Source organism: Perca flavescens, chromosome 5 (assembly GCF_004354835.1).
Source record: "Perca flavescens isolate YP-PL-M2 chromosome 5, PFLA_1.0, whole genome shotgun sequence".
NCBI classification, from domain to species: domain Eukaryota; kingdom Metazoa; phylum Chordata; class Actinopteri; order Perciformes; family Percidae; genus Perca; species Perca flavescens.
Window position 1 is genome coordinate 12922794 of NC_041335.1, and position 25483 is coordinate 12948276.

Here is a 25483-nt window from a genome sequence, read left to right on the forward strand (position 1 = left end):
AAGAAGAAGAAGAGGAACCTTCGTTGCTGTGTTGTGTGTTCCTCCTACCCGGGCGCGGTTTGCAGACACACCGTTGCTATTGGATGCAAGAGCAGCTTCTCCGCATTAGCAGCATGCTAACAGCAGCAAAACTGTCAGAGAAAAGAGAAGAAAAGATATAAAACGTCACAGTTTATACTCCGACGTTATCACACTCTGATGTTGTGACGTCATAACTGCGATAAACTGAAGCTATGTGTTTATCTCAGGAGCTAACAGCAGGATGAGCTGTAACGTTAAGCCTTTAAACTAAGCGGCTAACAACCGTTAGCTCCTCTATGTGTGTGTATGTGTGTTTGAGCAGAGAGTCTCCGGTAGTTTAACGGCTAAAACGGCAGTTTAACAATATGGGGAATGTACGAGAACCGACAGGGACACGAGGATGACCCAGCTGGTACTGATGTGAGTCTGTTGGCGTTTATACAGTAGCACTGAGTTAAACCAGCTCACCTGAAGGTCTCACCAGCTTCGCTTCACTCATAGACATTAACATGAGCCTCTAGACTAAATAACAATAACGACATATATATTACTTGTTTATACATAATATAATACGTTATATATTACACACTACAACACCATACTGTACAATATTATATTTGATATTCTGTTTGTTATACTGCTGTACTATATTATACTACTTCTTTCATGCTTAAAAAGCCTTAATGTTTATATGGTGTCAATTTAGTTCATTGTGTCTTTGAAAGTAAATAAAAAAAAAAATCAATTACAAAAAAACGTTTAAAATATACAGTATCAGTCAAAAGTTTGGGGAAAGTGTGTCCAAACTTTTGACTGGTACTGTAAGTACTGCATTAAAGATGTTACTAAAGTAAAAGTAGGCTATGTGAGTATAATCAGGAACATTGTGGATCCAGTTTAAACTCCCAGCTCACCAACCTGGTTTTGTTCCCTCAGGTTCTGCTGAAGGATCAGACAAGCAGCTGGACTCTTCAGGTGTTTGAACATGACTGAGAAATACTTTGGCCTTAGCCGGTGCAAACCGGGCCAGGCCATCCTGCTTCTGGACGTTTCTCTTCTCCCCATGCTGGTTTATGGAGCGCTGACACCTCCAACATGTCTGACTATGATCCAGCTGCTGTAGAGGGGCAGGCGGCTGCAGAGGAACCTCCTGGTCCCGGTCGTCCCCCCCTGGCAGAGAAGGCCCTGTCGGAGGCCTTTGCTCGGCTGAGGTACCGGGACACGTCCGTGCTGATCTGGCAGCAGCAGCAGCAGGACCTGCAGGCAGCCCCTCCCTCCACCTACCTGAACCGCAGCCAGTCGGCCTGGTACAGCAGCTTCGGAAACCAGGCCGTGCTGGTCCGGGACAAGAAGGGCCTGAAGGACGCAGAAGGGCGGTCCAGGATCTGCAGCGTCATGTAGACTGGAACCAGAAACCTGAACAGACTGGTTTGATTTTAAAACCGAGACTTAGCCTAGTTTGTTATTCACACCGAACTCCATGTATTTTTGAGTTGATTTAAACCTGATTTTAAAGGCTGGTGCTGCTCCATTTTATCTATTAATGACCCTTAAAGATAAAGCCACATCTGCTTGTTTTATGTGACTTTTGTGAGCAGTTTAACTCAAAGTGGATTTTCCCTCAAATTAACCTCAAATGTTTTCTAAAACTGTTTTTATTTTCCCATAAAGCTTATTATCTTGCGACTTCTTGGAGTGTCGGAAACGACTGGCATTGTGGGAATCAATATAGTTTGTGACGTAAACAGCAGTGTTATAGTTTGACTACATATTCTGGTTTTAACTGCGACAAATGTTTTTATTCTTCTGGATATGGTTTTACATGCTGCATCCAAGACCCACTCGTACACAGGTATTTTCTGTTTGTAAATAGGGTTTTTCCTCCTTCATTCTCAAAACAAAATCCCATCCACATAAGCACTGTATTAAAAAAATCTTCAACCAAATGAAATCAAGAGCATGCCAGACCAACAAAAACCTGGATGCAACATTGATGACGGAGCCCCGTTCATTCCTATGAGAGTTGCTCGGTTTCTAAGCTACTGGGTTTACTTCCGTGATAGGTTACCACTGACTATGCGCAGTAGTGTTTGTCTCGCTTGCCCAGCCCGCGGCTTTACTTTGAGGTGACGTCACAGGTTTTTAAAATCGCTTTCCTCAGAGGTTTTTCAAACATAAAAAGTCCATGAATTTAAAATTCAGAATAGATATAACCGACGTTTGCAGTTGGAAGTGTCCTGGCAGCAGTTTTACACACGTCTCTTTTACAGTGGTGGTCTATGATTAAAAAATTTTCAGTGCAATACCACCAGTGGCCACTGGACAAAATCAGCTGTATGTTCGGGCCTGATTGGGACGCCTCTGTTCCTCAATATCCCGAAAGAGTAACTGTGCATTCATGTATAAACACATAAAAAAGCATGTTAGCAGATAGAACCAGCACTATTTTGGACACATCCGCCATTGCACGAAATCTTGCCTCATTCTCTAAAGGAAATAACAGCGCACACTGACGTTTCAAGACAAAAACTCTGTTTTTCCTGTCCACACGTCAACACTGAAAACAGACTTTCTGAACATCTTCACTCTGAAAGGAGTTTTACAAAAGATCCGTTTTCAGTTAACGGTGTGCAGACGAAAGATCATAATGCAGAGAAACCTATGTTTTTAAAATACCTACTTTTGAAGTAGGCCTCGTGACAAAGTCCCTGGTCATGATAAATAAGTCCAGAGTGGAGTCCTGCGTTCACGTTACTTTAAAAAATAAAATAAACACCAACATCTGGGTTTTATCTGCAGTGAAGAAAAAAAAGATTACAATCGGCATTCACTACTGCAGTCATTCCCGGAACGAATGACTCTGCAGTAGTCGCAGCAGCTCCAACTCCAATCAGCCGGGTGGACACAATCATTTTTGCCCCTTTTGCGGTGCAACCACCTTCGTTAACTTCTGTCATCATGGCCACAAATGCCATCCGCCTCCACCCAAGCAGTGCTCAGACATGGCTCCAAAGTGGTCGACACAGAGTTTGAAAGAGACACAAAAATAAAAAAGAAGTAACCATTGCAACATTGTCACTGGCCTCCATGCTTCCTACTGTTTACTAACCCTGTTTTCCGGCGCATTCCTGACGTTGAACATGACACACACAAAAAACAGAAAGTCGTACTCATCTACTGGCAATGACAAAAGATTATCTTCTATTTAATTGGTTTACCCACGTTAAAAAAAACTTGCATATACACTTATTTTGGTGGAAATAGGGTATATACGACACATCTAAGACGTGAGGAAAACAAAGATGCAAAGTAAGGTAATGTTATGAATCCCTCGTCTGTTCTTCGCCTACTCCGCTAACATCTCAGGTGGCAAGAACTAGGAGGCGAGAAAAGGAATCGAGGATGTACACGCTAAGAAATGAGAAGAGGGAATTGTAAACATTGTATGTGCTAAACATTAGCATGTTCGCATTTAGCTCACAGCACTGCAGTGTCTCATTACAGCCTCACAGAGCGACAGACATGACTGTAGACTGACCGAAATGTTCAAAGGTTTGTTTTTATGACAATGTGGGGACTCGCCTCCCACCTGGGGACAATCATCGGGGCCCCATTAGGTAATCCACAAAATGTTAGGGTTAAGACGATATGTCTCCAGAGAGAAATATCTTGTGGTGTGTGTAAATAAGAGTCAAGTCAGCGGCTCAGTTTATGCGTTTATTTATGAAAACAAAGGAACTCAGAAAATAAGGATCCCATATCAGTAATTACATCAAATAATTCACTTGTTGGTTTTCGTCAGTTCGTCCTCTCCCTCTCTCTCGGTGTCTCTACTCTATCGAGTGGAGATCGATCTAAACCCCAGACAGCTACTATACAGCTACTATACAGTGCTCAAACATACGGAAGAAAGAACGTACGGCCGGAGTGCATGCAAATACATAAAATCACTTTTTTCCTTTTTCTTATTAAAATACAAAAATTAACTATTATCATCAAAGCTCGACCATCAACTAAAAACAGAGGAGGGTTACTGTGGCAACGAGCGGTCTCACTGTCTGTCTGTCTGTCACAAGGGAGATGTGTGCATTTTATCATTACTTATTGTTATCTTGGTCTGTAAAATATCCAAAATAAAACCAGATGTCTGTTTTTAGTTTCCTCAACAGGCTTTTTTCAGTCCGACATCAAAAAGCACAAACGACTAACTACGTAACTAAACCATCTCCATGACAACTGAGCAACTTCACCCCGATGAAGGCCGTAAAATTTGGTTGAGAGCTTCGAAAACTTAGATTTGTTTGTCCGACTAACATATCCTGTTTGAGATGAAACTCAAACAAGAAAATCTGAAAGATCGTTGAAGCTAAAGTTTGAAAATGAAAAGAAATTCCATCAGAATTGTCAGATTAATTCCTATCTAAACAAGTAATCAATCAGTTGTTACAACTTCAAGTTCTCTGTCCGGTTGTGAAGCTGCTTAACTTTAACAGATTGTTAACCAATAATTAATAAGTATTCAATATCTTTAACCACAAAATCAATACAAATCAGAAGCTTTTAGTTTACAGACAAGTGAGGCTTGACTAATCACAGAGGAGGCAGAACACAGTCCGAGACACAAAAAATAAGTCTCATTACTCAACACAGGCTGCACCTCAAGGTCTGGAAAAGAAAAAAAAAAAAAAAAAAAAAAAAAAAAAAACTACATATCCAGACTTAAAGACTCAAGGGCCTGACAGGTGTGGACGTACGAAGTCCTGGTTTGGATCTAGGACAAGTCAGGTTGGAGGGTCCCAGCACACAAGGTCAAAAGTCAAATAAGAGGACAAACATCAACAGGAGGCGTTTGTTTTTAACCAACAGCAAGAAACCAACAGACTAGAGACAGACAGACAGACAGACATACAGATGAGCTGTGTGTTTGAGAGAAGTCAAATGATTTAATCTGATTGGTTCAACCTGATTGACTGATTGATCTGATCAGCAGCACTGCAGCGAAACCAGATTGACACATAAACACGGTGGTTAAAGACGAAAAACAAACTGACCCACCCCCCAACATCTGACTATGATGAGTTTAAAACATGGTGGAAAATTGGAAATTCTAACTTTCTGCCACAAGAAACTTTCCTGTGAGGTTTCAGGTGTCCAGCATCACAGCCTTTAACCGACCAATCAGAGCAGAGCATGGAGTTTGGTCTTGTGTTGAAGTTTGTTTTACTGTATATTCGGTATCAGGGGTCAAAGGTCAAGGCCCAGAACAACCAGTCTGACATCTACCAGAGTGCCGACAGGCGTCGGCTGCATCCCAAACGTAAGGAAGCTTCCTGCGGCTCAACTCCAACAAACCAAGGTGATTAAGAAGTTGTGTCACCACAGACACAATGTGGCTTCTTCACAAAAATATATTTCTTTTTACTGATGGGGCTGCTGCAGCCAATCAGATCAACTTCATTAAAAAAAATATATAAAAAATTTAAACTTTAAAGTAAAACGTGCGATAAAACAATTAGTTCGTAAACTGGTTTACGGTAAATAAAATGTTGATACTTATAATTCCCAAAGTTAAATCATCAAATCATCACCTACAGATTAAAAACTTTAATTAACATTGAGAAATAAAATATTTTGTATTGTCTGATCAGAGAATGGGATATCTGCCTTCATGAGTTTGTCTTTATTTTGGACATTTAAAGCAGTAAATAATCATAAAAATAACCAATAATAAATAAGCTGTTTTTCTCTCAATTTGTAAAAGACATTGTATTTATTTTACATCCTTTCAACTTCCTTTTTTGGGAAACCTCTATTTTTCCAAGCAGATTTTTTTTCTTAAACTAATTTTGTTGAGGTTTAAAAATCGCTAAAATAATAAACGTAAAAAAAACAACAACTTTTAAACTCAGATGTAAAACTCCCGTCTGATCAGGACTCTTCCTTACATTTGGTGAAGTCCAGGTCTAACCGGAAGTATCCATGGGGTGGGGGCTGTTACAGTATGAGTGGTTTTCTTTTGGCAGGGGGGGTTGAAGAGGACAGCGGTACAAAGACATTTTTTTATATAGAGAACCTTATAAGACACAAACAAGTTCAGCACACAACCTGAAAAATCAAAAAACAGAAAAATAAAAGGAAATGTAGTGTTAAAAAAAAAAAAAAAAAAAAAAAAGTTTGTCTTGCTCTGTGCTGACAGAGCCGGCGCTGGCTGGGAGGGGGGTCTGGGTCCGAGCCTGGTGACCCCCCCCCACTGTTGACCCCAGGGACAGACAGTAGGTTGTGGGTTTGGGTTGCAGGACCAGCAGAGGACACGTTTTTGGTCTCAGAGGGTTTTTACTTTCAAGTAAAAGAAGAGTTTGGAACCTGGATCCTGTAGCAAACTTTTTTCCTTTTTCTTTTTTTTTAGCAGAGCACAGATTAACTTCACAGCGGATCATTATACAAATTATCAATCAGATTTTCAATTGATTTCCTTCCTTTTAAATAAAAAAATTAATCCAAGATTTTCAAAAAACAAACAAATTCAAGTCCTGCAGAGACTTGAAAGTTGTTGCAGAGAAAAATCCATCCCAGTCACATTTTATTGTTAAAGCTAAAAGTTAAAATTAGAGTGCTGATGCAGTTGAGACCATTTCTGAAAATGTTTGGTGAATCTCTGCATTTTGGACTGCTTGGAAAAACAAGACATCTGAAGACGTCACCTGAGACTGAGAAACTAAGACGGATGTTTTTCACGATTTTCCAATATTTCTAAAACTAAATGAAAGATCAAGAACATAACTAATAAAAGACAACAATTGTTAGGTGCTGCACCAGTTTAAACCAGATTTACATCACATTAAAGAATAACAAAATGCCTCATTTTAGCTTGACCATCACATATTCAATAGATACAAAGCCTCTGCAGTTAGCAGACAACTAATGACAGCACAAGTTTAAACCATCTTCTTCGGTCACAGATTTAATAAGTGGAGCTGTCTACAGCAGCAACGTAACACACCTCTGACCAAACTACTGTCTCATCTCTTATCACATCTCCATACTAAAGACACATATATGACAGCTCTGAGGTCAGTTTGACATCCAGACTCAGTATGTGACTCGTGTGTTGAGCAGGAAGAATTGATTTCTGTTCTATATATTTGTCTATGGGACCAGACCAAAGACACATCAGAGGTAACACCATCATTTTAAAGACATCTTTTGGTCTTTAAAAGAATAACTGGATTTTCACTGAAAAAAAAAAAAAAAAAAAAAAAACAGACTGTGCAGACTAAGACCAGAATGATAAATTGACCATACGGACAGTTTAACCTGGTGGATTTAAAGTTCAGATACTCTTTAAAGAAAAGTAATAAGCACACTGAGTGGATGTAAAAGTGGATTATTTAAGAGCTTTTCTCTGCAGCAAGTTTCAAGTCCATTCAAGTTGATTTGTGGACGTCATAAAGCAAAGAGTTGATATTTGATCATAATTGATCAGGACTGGATCATCTCCAATCTGAAGTTAAACAGTTTCACTGGTTACAGATTTACTGCAGATGTGAACTACACTCTAATGTAAGAACTTGATTGGCTCCCATGTGTCCCATGATGCTCAGAACTTTGTGGACCAAAGGTAGCTCTTCAAGTTCAACTTCCATTCAATCAATATCCAAAACCTTAATCAGAGTAAAACCCACTGAGATCACCTCCTCCTCCTCCATGATGCTCTATAGATGCTTCTGGAATGTTTTCAGAGGTCAGGGGTCACAGCCGGCCGTCCAAGGAGAAGAAGAAAGCCTCCATGGCAATGATGCTCGAGCGTTGTGTGAGAGAAGATCAATACAACTCTCAGACAGACAGACAGACAGACAGACAGCCCGTCTCTCTACCATGTCTCCCTCCCTTCTTCTTCTCTCGCTGGGAAGTTGTTTCTTTCTTCTTCCCTTCTATCTGTCGGCATTCCTCCAGAAAAAAAAAAAACGACACTAGGAGCTAAAAAACAGGGCAGCCTATTTACATACAGTCTCCAAGTCTGGGCGTGTGTGTGTGTGTGTGTGTGTGTTGTAAGTTCAGAGTGTGTATCTCTGTCTTTTGTTTGTGTTTGTTCAGGATGGAAGTTTACATGGATGTGTGCATTAATGTATATATGCATGTGTTAACTTTATAGATTGAGCTGTGTGTGTGTATAAACCTCTGTGTGTGCGTGTTCAGTAATGTGTGTGTGTGTGTGTGTACTGTGTGTTTCTGTTCGTGTACTGCGTGTGTGTGTGTGTGTGTGTTCAGTCTGTGTCGGAGGAAGAGGAGGTTCCTGTTGAGGAGCTGTCATCAGAGGAGGAAGAGGAGCTGCCACTCAAACGACTAGCCCCGCCTCCCGAGGCCCCGCCTCCAGCTGCCTTCTCTAGAGAGAGAGAGAGAGAGAGAGAGAGAGAGAGAGAGAGAGAGAGAGAGAGAGAGAGAGAGAGAGAGAGAGAGAGAGAGAGAGAGAGGTTGATAAACAGATACATGTCATGAAATTTGACCTGCTAACTACTAGAAACCCTGTGGCAGAAATGTGCAACCCTGTAGTGCCAAGGCAATACCTGAGTAGGCCATATTATGGCGCTTTTCCATTACATGGTACCTGCTCGACTCGCCTTTTTTGGTTTTCCATTACGAAAAAAAGTACCTGGTACCTTCTAATAGGTACTTTTTTTAGTACCTCCTCAGTCGAGGTTCCAAGCGAGCTGAGGCGAGACGAAAAGGTGACGTGAAATCCTGCAGGCTACAGATTGGTCGGAAAGAATCGCCACTGATCACTGCATTGCTAGCGACAGACGGCATTTTAAATAGTTTAGCCAGCGGTGTTTTTTGCTGCCTCCAGCTTTCTCCGCATACAAGTGGCCTGATGTTTATACTTGTGCGCTGGTGTGTGCGTGGGGAGCTGGTGAGCGAGGGAGAAGTGAGAGAGTCACATACATACATAAACACACACCCGTCTATTTCAACAGCATTGCACACACAGCAGCAGCTTTGTTGAATTGACAACAAAGCTTTAATCAACCGATTTGTACCGCTAGAATCGGGCCATCGGCCGGTTCTTGGTCCATTTAGATTGATCCAGGGGTCTGTATATCAGTCTAGTTGTACCTGTGATTATACAACCGGATAACAATTCGTATCTGTGAATCTTTACACCCCTACCAAGTAGTGCCAAGGATATAAACTTTTAATTACGAGTAGATGCCATACCCGAAATATCCAAGCAGCGTCAGGATTATACTCGGGGAGAGGGGAGGCAATACCCGAGTGTGACAAACATCATGTCAGAGTGTCACAAAGGTCAAGTACAATTGCAACAAAGGCCAAATTTGAGCATGACAGAAGACCATTGTGTAATAGTAGACTATAATTACTCTGCAGTAATTTCACAATCATGTCACGGTTGGTATGATATACAGACAACAGTAGTATATTAGTACTCTATACTTACGCAGTAGCTTCCTCTGCTTCTTCTGAAGGCAGGATTTGACGTAGCGCTCCAGCTCTCGAAGTGTGGAGGGTTTGAGGGTTTCAAAGTCGATTTCGATCTCGTCGGGGTTGGAGTCCCTCAGCGACGGCTCTCTGGACTGGATGATGTGGACAACACGGCCCAGCTTCTCCCCCGGCAGCCGGTTTATATCCAGACTCAGCTGGCGCTTCTCGTCATAAGACATCGGCAGCGATGACTCCTCACCGTCATCTCCATTAGCCGAGCCACCGCCCGACACCTTACTGCCTTTCTTAGGTTGCCTGGAAACACACACAGAGAGTCACTCTGATTGGTCAAACTCTAAATTTAAATTCCCAACGGAGAATATCAAAATTGTTCACCTTTGATTCCAAGAAAAGGGGAACTAATTGATTTAATCGTACCTCGTGGCGGTTACCGTGCTGTTGGCTTTCCTGGCTGGCGCTTTCTTCTGATTGGCTGGTTTGGGCTGCTGAGCAGCAGCCTTGGGCTTCTTTTCTTCCTCCATCTTGCCCTTGTTCCCTTTGTCTTTCTCCTTCTCTTTCTTCTTCTCCTTGTCTTTCTTCTCTTTCTTCTTCTTTGGCTTGCTGACTGGAGCCTGGGACAGGACGGCCAGCTGCTCGTGCACCGCCTTCAACTGGTGGAATATACTAACTATGAATACCTTTAACATCTAATCAATATTTAGTAACTCCTTCAGCTGGTAAATTATTCTAGAAATTGATATAAAATCACATGAATATCTAGGATCAGTAATTTTATATCAAAAATAACAATTGAATATAAAATTATAAAACAGAATTTCTCAACTTTCATTAAATCTACAATGATATTAAAAAAGAAGAAAACCAGGATGTTCTTGACCTGTGATTGGTCGGCAGCACCAACCTGCTCCTGTAGCTCAGCCAATCGCGTGGCTCGCTCCTCCTCTGAGTCGGACGATTCGTCGGAGGAGGAGTTGTTGCTGCTGTCAGAGGAGGCGGTGCTTTTACTGACCAATGGTGTTGTAGATGGGACTGATGCTTCCAGGCCCTCATCTGGGATCTTAGCAAAACGCATCTCAAACACATCCTGAGAGCGAGCGAGAGATTAATGTTAAATGACTACCAACCAATGAGGTTAATGTTCTGGAAGGTTCTATAAAGTTCTGGAGGTTTTGCATACCTGCAGCTTGCGGGCCATGGCCACCACCTCATGGTCTGGCGGGTTGTACTTGTAACAGTTGGAGAACATTAACCTGACATCAGTCGCAAAACTTTGAGGATCACTGTACTCTGCTTTATCCATCTTTTTCTGTTGGGGTGGAGAGAGGGGAGAAATATTAAAAATTAAGAATAAAAGAGTCAAGGCTGGCAGCTCTGAAGGTTACAGAATTGTCTCTACACCAATATGTGCACCATCTCCTGTGCAGTGGTATGAATGCTGTGGTAACACACCAAAGAATGCACCAACAAAGGTAACGATGTAGAATTAAAAATATTTAAGAAAGGAAAGGCACTTAACAAGTAGGACCCCAAACTGGGGCTGCACAATATATAGTTTTTTTATTGTTTTATTTTGGCAAAATACTGAAATGGGGTGTTGTGATGTAATGGAAGTGTGTTTTGTATGTGATGATGTCATTTGAGCATTACCCGGACGGTGCTGAGGTCCATGGGGTGTTTGATGATGTCATGGTAGTCGTGCAGCTCCAGTGCCTCGGCGTCCACTGGCTTGTAGAAGGGCCAGGCGTAGGCGGCGTGTTTCTTAGAGAGCATCTCCTTCAGGATGGCGTCGCAGTGTTTCATCTGCTCACCCAGCTTACCGCCCTTACTCCTCCCGGCACCGCCTCCGCCGCCTCCCACCTCACCCCCCGGCACCTCCTCCACCGTCTCCCTGCGGGCCTTGGCGGGTCGGGCGGCGGCCTCGCGACGGGACAAGCCTAGTTTGGGCTGTTTGGTGTCCTGAGCGGATGGAGAGTCTGCACGGCCGGCAGAGATGGCCGATGTGGTGGGAGTGGTGGTGTCGGCTTTCCTCTTCACACCTTTCTTCTGTTTGAGACACACAGGTATGACGACAAGCAGGGAGAGAGACACAGACACACACAGGTAGAGACACGTAGAAAGAAACAAGTTAAGAGAGATAGATAGAGGGAAAGACACAAAAGGTTCACAGGTGGAGACAGACCGGTAGAGAGAAAAAGACAGGGAGAAAGAGAGACAGGGAGACACACGGGTACAGAAAAGGCTAGCAAGACAAGTAGAAAAAGAGATAGAGGCTGGAGACAGATAGATGGACAGAAAAGTTATCTTTTATATTTTAGGTCACACATCTGTTACCTTTACGACGGGCTGTGCAGACGGCATCATGGTTGCCGGGGGCTGTGGGGCAGAGACAGGGGGTGTGGTCTGGACAGGTGTGGGCGTGGTTGAGATGACTGGTGTCTGAGAGGGGGAGGGAGAGGGGTAGGAGGGGGGGGGGAGGCTGAGGACTCTGCCTGCTGGCTCACTGAGAGAGACACAGAGAGAAAAGTATTGTTAGTTCTGGAATTAGGTACAACACAGTAATATATGAAAACGTTTTTTTTTATTCTACTTTGAGATTTCACTAACCACTAACAATAACATTGAGATTTCACTAAAGCTTCAGTCTCACCACCTGCACTCCACTACAATTCTATACAGCGCTCTACTGCAGTAATACTATAGAACTGTACCTGTAGTAGCAGCAGTATTATGGCGCTTACCCACTACTAGTACCGGCTCGGCTCAACCGCGGTGCCCCGTAGGGCTGGGCGATATGGCTGAAAACTGTATCACGATATAAGTGTTTCATATCGGTCGATATCGATAATTAATATATTTTCTTTTTTTAAAACACAAGGTTCATTTATTAATTTTTCAGTTACGAACAACACAGTTTATGCAGCAATCACAGGTTGCATAGATTATTATTGATAATTTTTATGATGTATTTAAAATAAGGACCGGGAGAAAAATATATTAAATTTAAACAACTTAACCTTCCTCTGATTATAATCCCTTCAGTTATAAAAGCAGAAATGTCAACACAACCATGGAAAACACCAAAATAATTAAAATGTAAACATAGGTCTAAAACACTTAATTATCTCTTAACATTAAGGTGCAAAATTAAAGAATAAGTAAGAAATTCTTAATAAAGTGTAATAAAATAGTGCAAAGTGTTAACTATAAGAAACCTGAAAATAACTATTTTCTGCAGGTTTAGTGCTAGGTTGGTAACCTGGCTTCTGGACAGTGCCCAGCATGTCTGCCTCTGTTATTTCTTTGTAGCGTTTAGTAAGGCGCTGATGCAGAGTACCTCTCCATGGCGGTCTGCTGCTCGTGCGGTGTTGCAGCTGCAGATGTTGTTGGGCGTTGCTGCCTAATACAGCTGTGCTCCAAAGTGTGAGCTCGGCTAACGTGGTAAAACAAGTTTGTGGTATTACCAGTGTTGGTGGGGACGACGGTCTTGGATAATTTGCTGACGACATTGGTCTGACTACGGTCAGACTTATAAAATCCCCAAAACTGCCACACTGACTTATCCCGTTTTATCAACAATTTCCTCGTTCGCTGCGGCACTCACTTTCCACTTATCACTCCACGCCGCTGGTTCGGTTATTGAAAAACCCAACACAAAACAGCGATGTGGCGCAACCAAACTTGATACTGTTACATGATTGGCTGTTAAGAGGGTCACTTCCTACGCTGCTAGGTTACCAGAGAGTAAGGACATCTGTTCATGCAATCAAACTTGCTTCACAACCTCTGGTTTCTTCCAACGGAAAAAAAAACAAGTTATTGAACGTTTTATCGACCGCATTTTCTATCAATATCTATCGCAAGACATATCGTTATCGTTTTATCGCCATCCATATCGTCCTCCATTTTCCATTGCAAATTTAGTACCGCCTCATGCGTGAGGCGAGCGTGGCTGGTCGTCATAGCGACGACACAGGAAACTGTCGTGACCTAACGCAACACACACATAGAACGTTGAAGGTGTGTTGTTTTTGATTCTCGGAGGCAGCAAAAATGAAAAAATTTAAATAAAAACACAGCTGTCCAAACTATTTAAAAATGGATGGTTTGTTCAGGACACCCCCGTCTGTCGCTAGCAATGATGACGCAGTGATTAGTGACGATTCTCTCTGACCAATCAGTAGTCTGCAGGTTTTCAAGTCACCTTTTGGTATCGCCTCAGCTTGCTTGGAACCTCTACGGAGGGGATACTAAAAAAAAAAATTTATCCGTTAGCAGGTACCAGGGACTTTTTTTTCCATAATGGACTGGAATGAAAACCAAAAAGGCAAGTAGAGTCGAGGCGAGTCGAGCAGAGCAGGTACAATGTAATGGAAAAATAATATAACGTAATAAATGCGTTATATTTGTGCCACATTCCTGAGTGAGCAATGTCAGATTTGGAGACACAAAATCAATCAATCAGAGAATTGAAAAAGGTACATTTTGATTGACTGAAATATAACCGCATAATAACACAATTTTGTTTAGCTGCAGACATATACATGCACACACGTACACGACCAAACTGACTAAATATCAACTGACAAACAACACCGAGGGCTCAAAACTCCACAACGGGTGTTTTTCAAGCTGCCATGGTGACACACAGGGCAGGACATTCTCCCCCTACAGTCACACCACAGTGATTATTTGTTGTAGTTCTGTCAACACCGCTTTAGTTAGGACAAAATAGTTCTAAGAGTGCTTGTAAAATGCAGATAGTATGTTAAAAGTAGAGCTGAAACGATTCCTCGAATAACTTGAATAATTCAATTACAAAAAATCCTCGATGCAAAATGACTTGCCTCGAAGCTTCGTTAAATCAATGTTAACAACGTTGTATCGCTGACGGACGGTGTTTCCGCATGGAGCATTATTACTGTCGCACAGACGCGGCTCAGTCTGCTGCTGGCGACACATGCCAGAGCGTAAATGGCGAGTGGCTAAAAGAAGAGACAGGCTGGAGAAAACGACAGAAAGTGTCCAAAGTTTGGAATCAGTTCAAACGTAATTAAAACTAAAACTCTGTTCAGTATGTCTACTGCAAAATCAAACTAGCTTACCACAATAATAGCACGACGTCAGTGCTTCAGCATCTCAACAGAAAACATGGAGTCTAACTTAATCCTCCATTCCACAAAGCGGACCCGACAAAAGTATGGACGATGAAACTACACCAAACACAACTACCACCAAAATCAAAGACAAGGAAATACGTAGTGGTGACCACAATCTGATCTAAAGAGCTGACGCATTGACTATTCCTTCGGAGAAACAGCTGATCAACGACCTAATAGCATAAGTGTAACAGAGCTGTGGGACACTATAATCAAATATATAAATGAAAATAGGTTGAGTATAACTAATATTTACACATAGGCCTACTGTATACAGATCAGTCTCAGGTTGAAACTTGTAGTTCTGAAAGTTAAGTTGCACAACTTAATGTAATGTTTGTGTATGTTTAATGTATGCCTTAGTTTGAGGTTGATATCATTTGAAAAAAAAATCTTTAAAAACAATGTAATATGGCACTTAAATGCACTTAATATGTTTAGTTTGAGAGATGATATTGTAAACAATGTAGGCAATACATGTTGCTTTTTTCCGAAAATGTTGCTTTTTTTCCCTAGTTTGGGTTGTTTAAAAACGCAAAAACAAATTATCCGATTAATCGATCGATAAAGTGCTAGATTAATCGATTACAAAAAGAATCGATAGCTGCAGCCCTAGTTAAAAGTAGTAGCGAGTACTGTACTGCAAGCCCCTGCCTCCATAAGCCAGTTGTTCAGACAAAGTGCATAGCCCATGTGACACCACCTGGTTTTTCGCTCATCAAAATGAGGAAGGAAGGAGAAGGTGAGTGCAGTGGAGCGATTCAGTGATATCGGATTCTGAGCATAATTCACATCAATTATAATGTCTTGATAAACAAAACTTTGGTCCAAATATAAGACAGCATTATGTGGTTTATTTGAATGTCATGGACTTTTTAGGTATCTTGTTAAAAAAGGGCTATTTTAGAGGTATTCCAGTACTTTCAATTTAATTTTTTCCCCTCAAAAAAATTCCAAGTACTTTAAGCACCTTGTGCAAATCCTGAGCACTACAGTAGTACTGTATTATATACCTGCAGTATATAGCCGTATTAGTACTGCAGTATTACCTGTAGTAGCAGCAGCGGGTTTGCTCTTGCTCTTGCCTTTGGGAGCTGGAGGCAGCAGAGCAACTTCTTCCTGAGGCATCTGAGCGACTTTCTGCAGGAAGATTTTCTCTAAAGCCTGAGCCATCAGGACGATGTCATCTGTAGGCTAAAACACACAAACACAAAGAACTCTTCAGCAACATCTAGTGGCAGCCATAAAACCCTGCCTTCTTCCTTTTGTCACCACCTGAACTGATCACAGAGACGTGTGTACCTTGTTGTAGATATAACAGTTGGTGAACATGGTGTTGAAGTCCTGCATGGCCTCACTGGCACTCCAGTAATAATTGTTCTCCAGACGTTTCTTGATGGTTCCCATGTCCATCGGGTTCTTGATCACCTTGTGGTAGTCCTGGAAACATGGATGAGGTTAGCTTGGCATAAAGACTGGAAACAAAGAGAAAGAGCTAGCCTGGCTCTGTATACCCCCCTAGTCTCGCTTTGCCAGACCCTCCTCCAACGCGCACTGAAGGAGGGTCTGGCTACTCCACACAGCATTCAGGGATGGGAGGAAAACGTGCTCTTGTTTAATGGCATTTCTTTAAACCCATCAGAATCGTCATGGACGGCGCTAAACTCTGCACAGAGCCGCTGCAAAATAGTCGTGCAAGACAAACCCCAGATTGGACAGATTCTAGCTATCAGTCTCAATTTACCCATATACAGTTAAAGAAATGGACAATATGACGCCATAGATTTCCACGGAGATCAGTCTACTAGAAGCACTTCTCCAGTGATGGCTGAGCGTTAGACGTTAGAGAGAACGACGTAGATGTGACGTGAGCAACCGGTCTGAAAGTTGTAAGTCTTCTGGTAGCTGCGCCAAGAGAAATCTCAATCATTCTCAATCTTACAGAGAAGGAGAGCGTAGGTATATGTAAGGAGATAACATAGGCACAGGCTCATTATTGCCAATTAAAATGCTAGGTAACATTAGTAATTAAACTTAAACAGCTAATCTAAGTCGAAACTGCCTGCGTGCTTCTCCTGTACTGTACGGTAATTCCTCTACTATGCGACAGAAAGTTGCGTGGTTATGACACAATTGTTAGCCTATTTTTACAAAAACGTCTGCTACGGAGCCATAACGTGAGATACAAGGTGATGGAGCCTTTTTATACATTGTTGTGTTTCTTTAAATAAACAATGGACAAATAGAGTCTTTAAAACGCGTCAGATATATAGTTATTCGCTGTCAATGTGGCGTCAAAATGAATGGCAGTCAATGGAATGCTAACGGCGGGTGATGGCTTGTTAGCAATAAAATGTCTCCACAAGAGGTACGAGGACGGGGAGGATACAGACTGGGACTACTCGTTGTTGAACGAACTGTCGTCAGGTGTGGGCAGTGACTTACTGCCAGGCAGAGTTTGATGGCATCGACAGGTTGGTAGAAAGGCCAGGCAAACTGATGCTTCCACAGAGTCTTCACCACCACATTCTGCATGTACTGCAGCTGGTTGGTCTTTCTGATGGACACAAACACACAGAGCACAACATAATGTTCAACTCCTGCTTTCACCACTGTGGAGGGAGCGGTGTCAAATCTACTTTTTCATTTGTTTGTACAGCTTGTTTGGCTGATGTTGGACATTGGTTGATCAACAGAGTTCACAACAGCCATGTATCAAAACCCTTTGCCATCATCACATCATATTTATCTTGATCTAATTATGCTGATGTTCAATGTTTCCCCTAGACAGTCAAGTGAATATTCAAAAATATATAATTTGACCAAAAAGCTAAGTGTACAGAGATTTTCAGCGATCACATTTAGATAAAACCTTTAGGTCCGTTAACATTGGCCAAAAATGACAAAAAATACACAAGTTGAAATATATTTGAATTTCTGTTAGGGCTGTGCAATTAATTGAATTTCGATTTCAAATTTCGATTTTGGCTCCCAACGATCACCAAAATAGTATAATCGAGAAAGAACGATTATTTTGCCATGTTCTGTTTTGCAACAACACTCTTATTTTGTCTTGTCTCTCACGCCCAGATCCGCAAGTGCACATCCGCCCCTCCCGAAGCCAGTCAGGGAGGCAAGTCGTGTGCATATCATCCGCTGGAATTTAAAAACTTGTTTGGTGAGCAAAAAAAAGGCAAAACCAACTCAGTTGTCTGGGAACAGCTAACGTTAGCTAACCCTGCGGTCCCTCTGCCTTTGCCCCCCCCCGCTGTAGTATACTGTCTATAGACGTTGTATTCCCCCAACACACTGTATTCACTTACAGTTTAAAACGTTTTCCAGCTTAGTGGGGGTGCATAGGCATACTGCTCAAAAACAACATGAAAAAACATAGTTATGTTCCCTCAGCATTTAGTTTTGTTGTTAAACTGTATGTAAATGAGCAGGGACGTTAAATCACCTGTTTCACGTAACGTTACTCTAAAGTACCGTCTATGTGCTGGATTTTTCCTAAGGTTAGCTAGCAAATAAGCCCACTGACGGAGACATTATTGTTTATATTTTTTGACACAATGTTTAGTAATAACAGTAGTAGTGGTCATAGTTAGTGAACATGTGATGTGAGAAGCACATTGTGTGATGTCTGTGGAACTGTTCATTAGCTGTGTAACATTATGTGTGATATCTGTAAAGTTGAACCGACTCACAGTAGTAAAACAGATTTTATTTTATCCAAAGACTCTTTCTGTGAGATAAAGGACACTAACAGATTATACCCTAGACACTATCCATTATATCCAAGTGTTAATGAGTAATCGTGTTAAATCGTGATTTCAATATTGACCAAAATAATCGTGATTATTATTTTTTCCATAATCGAGCAGCCCTAATTTCCGTTAGGTGTTTAATGAACATGTGGAAGAAATGGAGATAACTGATGCCCCCAATGTTAGTTAATTGCGGAAGTAACAAACACTGTCAGCTGTTGCCACATTACAAATTTTTCTTTAGATAATCAAATAACAGAAAACATAGCCCAGTAAAAACCCACACCATCACAGGCCTAATGTTACATTCATTAATAAACCGTGAATTTGATCTGATATTTGCTTCTGAGGTTTCTAGCACCTCCAATATGTGTCATGTCCAGAGTCGTCCCTAACGCTTCGCGGTACAAGCAGCAGAGCCTTTGTTGCCGCCAACTGCGCTTTAGAATGACCAAAAATCCACACTACTCAACAGTGACAAGGTCTGGGTGTGTTTTATTACTAATCCTCGCTCGTCCCCGACTCTGGCTGCTTAAAGAAGAGATAGCAAGTTTTGGGGGGAGAGTTTTATAGCAACGGTGCTAATCATTTAGCAGCGGCGTTGTATGTTTAATGCATATTAGACTGTCCGTTCATGTTTACTGTGTTATTACTGATCCACATCCCTATCTAGATTACATCTTGCACTAACTGTATTATTGACTTCACTATTTCTCAGCATTCATATAGACTATCTATTTATATATACTGCGTTATAGCTGATCACTGGATCCAAATCACTATCTTGACCACAATTTAATTTGCACTAACTGTATTCTGACTCTTTACTACATCTCAGCAATGTTATAGATGTTATAGTCTTTTCATGTATATTAGGTCATCACAATTAGGGTTGCAAAATTCCGTGAATTTTCAAAGTTGGAAACTTTCCATGGGAATTAACTGGATATTTTTTATATTGCTTGTTATAATACTGTTGGTCTATAAGAGGGAACTTAAATATAGTTGGAAAAAAAAAATGTCCTCCCTATATTCGTCAATGACATGCACGCATCCAGTAATCAGCATTACATACTTTTTGGAGGGGGGATACATAACCCATTGCTATTATTAACCTATGTGTGTTAATTGTATAGCCCACTAACCATAGAAAATCAAAATTGGAATGTTTCCAAAATTCCCCAGCTAAACTTTCCTGCGAAAGCAATATAAAAAATATCCAGTTTATTCCCATTAATTCCCGTTAATTCCCATGAAAGTTTCTAAATTGGAATGTTTCCAATATTCGCCAGCTAAACTTTCCATGGAAAGTTTCTGGAAATTTACCAGAAAATTTCCACCCCTTTGCAACCCTAATCACCGTACCACTTTATCATATCCATTGACTTACGTACACCTCACTTTGCGCCGGCTTTAAACTGCCTGCTTAATCATTACCTTTGTAGCCTAATGTATTGTGTTTTCTTGCACTATATTTAATGTGAAACTGTATGTTGTCTTGTATGCTTATGCTTTTCTTGGCCAGGTCGCCGTTGCAAATGAGAACCTGTTCAACGGCCTACCTGGTTAAATAAAAAATTAAATAAAATAAAATATAGGGAAAACACTGGTAATGATAAAATCATAAAATAAAAGGTCAAAACAACAAGTATTGTAAGGGGGAGGGTCCTTTTCAGCAGCAAACTCTCCAATCTCAGATGCTGTCTTTGAACACACCAACTGCATCACCACGTGACAACATCACAACTCTGACACCAATAAACTACGATGGAGATGACTAAGAATGATGGCAGATTGAGAAGTGTGATTACTGAAGGAGTCTCAGTGTTTCTTACCTGCCAGGTTTGGTGGGATTGGTGACCTCAGGTGGGGCCGGGTTGGTAAGGGTAGGGGGGCTGGGGGGCGCAGCCTCTGGGGCGTCCGACATGGTGGACGGCGGTGACGCAGCAATGCACTGTGGGACGGCAGTGTCTGACCTGAAGGTGAAAAAACAACTCCCTCTGTGGTGCGAGGGTGTGTGTGTGTGTGTGTGTGTGTGTGTGCACACAGGTGTTTTAGTGTGTGTTCAGTTCAGGTGTTGTTGGTGTCGATTCTTTAGCTTGATGTTTCCCCCGTGGAGACAAACTCCCATCGCACAACCTGAGACAGAGAGAGAGAGACATCGTTAGCTCTCTCTTCTGTTGATAACCATCAGAAAATTGATCTGAAATATTTCTGCTTTCAAACAGAAATTGAAGAGGTTCAGTACACACAGCGAAGTATTAGTATTTGAATACTTTGTTTTTCATTATTAAACATAACCCAAAATAAGCAATAGTAATTAATTCATTCATGCATCAACATTATAATTAGTTATTCTCTGAAGGAGCATGGTTTGTGTGTGTGTGTGTGTGTGTGTGTGTGTGTGTGTGTGTGTGTGTGTGTGTGTGTAAAGGCGGGGTGCAGCCTAGGTGCGGCGCTGTCACAGGTACTGAAATCGATATACAGACAGACGGAAAAACATGTCACGGCTTGCGTCACTTCTTCCTGGCGCCAGAGCTGTCATCTAACGTTTCAAGCACTAAAACCAAAAATCATTTGACCACGTGAGTGCTACTTGACTGCAACTATTGGATGTCAAAAAAGTCAAGCGTCTGACAGATTTACAAAATTTGCGATAACGGAAAAAATAAAAGTGCCAGATATTCCAAAGGAAACGGGCCTATTACAAATCAACGAGTTTGGCAAATCACCTGACAAACTATAAGTAACAGCTTACCCTTGATAAAATATGCTTGCTAGGCCTTTTCAATTAAATGTATATATATTTTATTTTATATATATATAAAGACGCACAGAGGCTGGCTAACCTGCCTGCCAGGCTGACTGACAGAAAGCAGTTAACTAGACTTAAGTTAAAGTTAACTAATTGCAAACCCAAAAGTCCATAGGCTGACTGATGTCTTTATCGGTGTGCCTACATCAGCCGACTAACACACGCCAAGATAGGACGGCCCAATATTACTTTAGAAATGGGGTAATAACAATATAAATAAGGACGGCACTGAGAAATCTCCCCGATGTAAAAAATACATCCAACTTTGTAGTTTGTTTTAAATTATTTCAGATAATATTGCAAACTTTGGACATGGTTTTGTTTATGTGGGTGCAATCAAATAATCACTGACAGATAATAATAATAATAATAATAATAATAATAATTATTATTATTATTAGAATAATAATAAAATCTTCCTGTGTAGTTCACATGTTGTAACACGTGTTTAAAAACAACCTGAGGATCACCAGATCATGTCAATCATCATCAAACTTTAAATGTTAGGGTTGTACCGAATAGCTTGAAGCTTCATAACGTTGACAGTCAAATTCTAAATCAACATACGAATGCTGCACAGCTTTTTTTTGCATGTCTATTCATTCTCTTTAAAGCGGTTATTTCTGCACGGTTGCAGATACAGGTTAGGCTGCACTGACATTATTAGTATTATACTAATTGTAGAATTAGATTTTAGTGGGGGCTGCATAGGATTGTTTCAGATTTGTGCAAACCAAACATTTCCAATAACTCAAAATCTATTTAAAAATATTTTGCTTCAATCCATACTTGCTGTGTTTAGCCTTTAAAAAACAATGTTTTCAAAAACTGTTTAATGTGAGTCATTTAACTGAATCTCTTTGGGTTTGTCAGACACAAGACACATGAAGACGTCACCTAGCACATTTGTCACAGTTTTCTGAAACTTTAATGTACTGTTTTATTACTTTGCTTTTCAAGAAAATTATGAACACATTAATTGTTAAGAGTAGGATAAATCTTCAACTTTGTGCTTCTCTCTGTATCCTCAGTTGATACAGTTCGTGCACAAATATTGAGAAGTTGCAAAATGTAATTATCAATTAATCTTTAGATTGTTTTCTCATTGTCTTAAACTCACTCTAAATCATCAAATTATTGGTCAATCTGAAGATTTTCTCAACTCAAAAACAGCCTAGTGAGTCTATGAAAAAATTCAGATCACAATTTCAAGCCCACAGTGACATCCTCAAAACTGCTTTTTTTTGTCAGTCCAAAACTCGATCATTTCACATTACCATCATTTATTAGAAAGATGAGCAGTAAATCATCATATTTGAGAAGCTGGAACAGCACATTTCAATGATTATAAAAATAAGTAATCAACTGGCCGATTTATCACCTGATCCTTTCATCTACATTCTGAAATTTCTTTCAACAATTAAAAATCTTTTATTACTGTCATTTGACTTTAGACCTGTGTGTGTGAAAACAAATCCCCCTAAGGGACAATCAACACTGAAGGTAAACATTCATCCCAAGTTTCTCCAGCAGAGATTGTGACAGGAGTACAAAGTACTTAATATAACTACAGACTTCGGTATACGAGATATAGTGTCAAAATGATATAAAAATGTCTACAGTTTCTATTGAGATGTGCTTTGGACAATGCTTTACATTCTGATCCTTACAGTGTTCATTTTGCATTCAAGTTCTTAATAAAATGAGAAAATACTCCGTACTTGCGTAGTGTTCATGCGAGGATGCAAAATAATAGGCTTTACCAGGTGGCTATTTCATATAGACTAATTATATATTATCAAATTATCAGAAAACATGCTATATCGTGATATATATCGTTAGATATAAAAAAATGACCTATATCGGGATAATAGATTTTGGCCACATCGCCCAGCCCTACCTGCAACATAAAAGTGATGAACACATTATTGCATCAATAATTATAATTCAATAAAATAAGATAAATTACACTGCATAATGAGTACTTTTACTTTTGGTAAGTATATTTTGATAATACTTTTGTACTATTACTTAAGGAAGATGTTGAATGCAGGACTTGTAACTGACAAGCAACTTGTAACTCTACAACACTGTTTTTCCTACTTTTACTGCAATACATAATCTGAGTAAGTCTTCCACCTCTGTAAATCACTAACAACAGTCGTGCATGAATACCTGCAGCAGTGTTAAACACTGAAAACACACAGCTTAGTTCAGCGTTTCCTTGCAGCTCTGCTACAGCAGCAGATAACCTTTAACGTTACCTGCCGGTCACATCGTCTCTAAACAGTCCGCTCACAGTAAAGTCCTGCACGGATCAACAGATGTTATAGTCCGGCGGCTGCTCGCTCTGCCTGCATGCTGCTGCGGTTCAGCGGCTAACGAGCGAGCTAACTGCTAACAGACACCGCTGCGACCAACAAACTCAACAAATCCCGTCAACAGCGACACCATCCACAGACACACACCCTCCCCCGGTTATTTACTGCTGAATTACACATAAAACCCCGCGCTAACTGCTCCACCTGCTCAGGTGTGGATGTTTTGCAAGATAACGAAACATCCCATTTATCTTGCTTTAAAAAGATGGCGGGCAAGCCAAGGCAAAATATAAGCTAGGTGGCTAGCTAATTGAGCTAGGCTACTTACCAAAGACGTAAATGTCGTTAATATTAAATATTAGCGGCCGTGTTGATATGTGAGCGTGTGTTGAAGGGGGTATCTTGACTTTTGTTTGTTATAAGACGCACACCGAGCAGATCAATGGGCTCACAGATTCAATCTTTGCAGATGTTACCGCTCGGTGTTTGGCTAGCTAATAAGCCGTTAGCCTGTTAGCTTGAGCTTTGTCTGAAGGCGCCGAGCGGCCAGCCAGGCTCCGACACAAACCGACACATTCCGCACACCCTCCGCTCAGTTTAACCGCTAACCCCCCGGTACCGGTCAGAGAGGCGTGTTTACTTTGTGTCTCGGTCCTCCGGTGCGTCCAGCGACGGGCTCCGGTCAGTTTTCTTGAAGATTTTTTATTTAGCGAAGTAGCATAATAGATGAGTTATCAGCTGTCTACCGTCTGCGCAGGCGCAGTGGAGAGCAGCATCATGGATGTTGTTGTGGTCGGATTGGCTGGCCGGGTGGCAGAGCTGTTGTGATTGGCTGCAGGGTATTTACGGGTTATGATTTGTTGCTGGGTGATGTGAAGTGCTGTGATTGGCCGTTGAGTTAGTTGAATTGCAGTGACTGGCTGGCGTGATGACTGGACGGCTGGGAAGGTTTACCTGGTTCAATAGGGCGACGTCACCCAGCATGCAGAGAACCTGAGGCCCGGTCGCAAATATTTGCAGCGCAGACCAGGCCGCGATATTACGAATCCCACTATGGCCACGCCAAGACCCACCCTTCGAAGCAGCTCGATTGGTTGGGGTTAGGCATTTCACCTCGAGTGGTTAAGGTTAGGGTTAGGGGATTGGTCAGGGGTTAGGACCTGTGAATGTAAGCATGGACGCCTGGCCAATAGTAGTGTGTGAACGCTATTGAAGGGCGGGTCTTGGCGTGGCCATAGTGGGATTCGTAATATCGCGGCCTGGTCTGCGCTGCAAATATTTCCTGATCAATAAATAACTGATCTTTATATCGATTCATCAGACTGTGTTCAGTCATATGAACTAACAGTGACGAACTGGGGAATTCAAACAAGAATATTTTGTGATCTAAACACACATTTATTTGGATACTCTTTTAGTATTTATAGATGCATAGATCATTTGTTTCTTACTTTTTATTTAACCTTTATAAAATATTTATGAGTGAAAAGGTTTATCCTGTGGTTTCATGCTGACAGCTGAAAATGTGCCAAAAGAACCAATATATGACTATATAATTTTTTGGACACATAAAACAAAGATGATATTTATTTGAACCCATCAGCTTCCTAACAGCAAATAATAAACTAAAATTTCTGCTACTGTAGCCTACATATTAGCACATATATTTCTGTGTATGAAAATATCAATCCAGTATCGCCTAAGCGTGTAATACACCCGCTGGTCCATTGGGTTTGGCCAAGGGGGTAAGCAAGCATCCATAAAGAGTATCTCCTATGGAAACATTTTGATGCTAACAAGCCATCACCTGCCATTAGCATTCCATTGACTGCCATTCATTTTGGTGTCACTTTGACAGCGAATACCTTTACATGTGAATCGTTTAAAGACTCTATTTGTCAACTGTTTATTTCTAAAGAAACACAACAATGCATAAAATGCTCC

The 25483-nt window shown here is 41.1% G+C and overlaps 2 protein-coding genes across 2 annotated transcripts; one reads left to right on the forward strand and one right to left on the reverse strand.

Annotated features, from left to right (window-relative positions):
- On the forward strand, positions 1 to 1707 carry brd3os (BRD3 opposite strand). The gene is made up of 2 exons (XM_028578756.1): positions 1 to 441; positions 958 to 1707. The coding sequence occupies exon 2, from the start codon at positions 1117 to 1119 to the stop codon at positions 1420 to 1422; it is 306 nt and encodes a 101-aa protein (XP_028434557.1). The 5' UTR covers positions 1 to 441; positions 958 to 1116; the 3' UTR covers positions 1423 to 1707.
- A 6512-nt stretch (positions 1708 to 8219) lies between these two features.
- brd3b (bromodomain containing 3b) lies at positions 8220 to 24287 on the reverse strand. Its single transcript, XM_028577631.1, is given in 13 exon segments — positions 8220 to 8404; positions 9476 to 9774; positions 9898 to 10130; positions 10382 to 10564; positions 10658 to 10786; positions 11128 to 11523; positions 11812 to 11921; positions 11924 to 11980; positions 15686 to 15830; positions 15939 to 16076; positions 17082 to 17193; positions 20239 to 20542; positions 24180 to 24287. Coding segments are annotated over 12 exon segments (2013 nt in total). The 5' UTR covers positions 20331 to 20542; positions 24180 to 24287; the 3' UTR covers positions 8220 to 8285.
- Positions 24288 to 25483: the final 1196 nt, after the last annotated feature.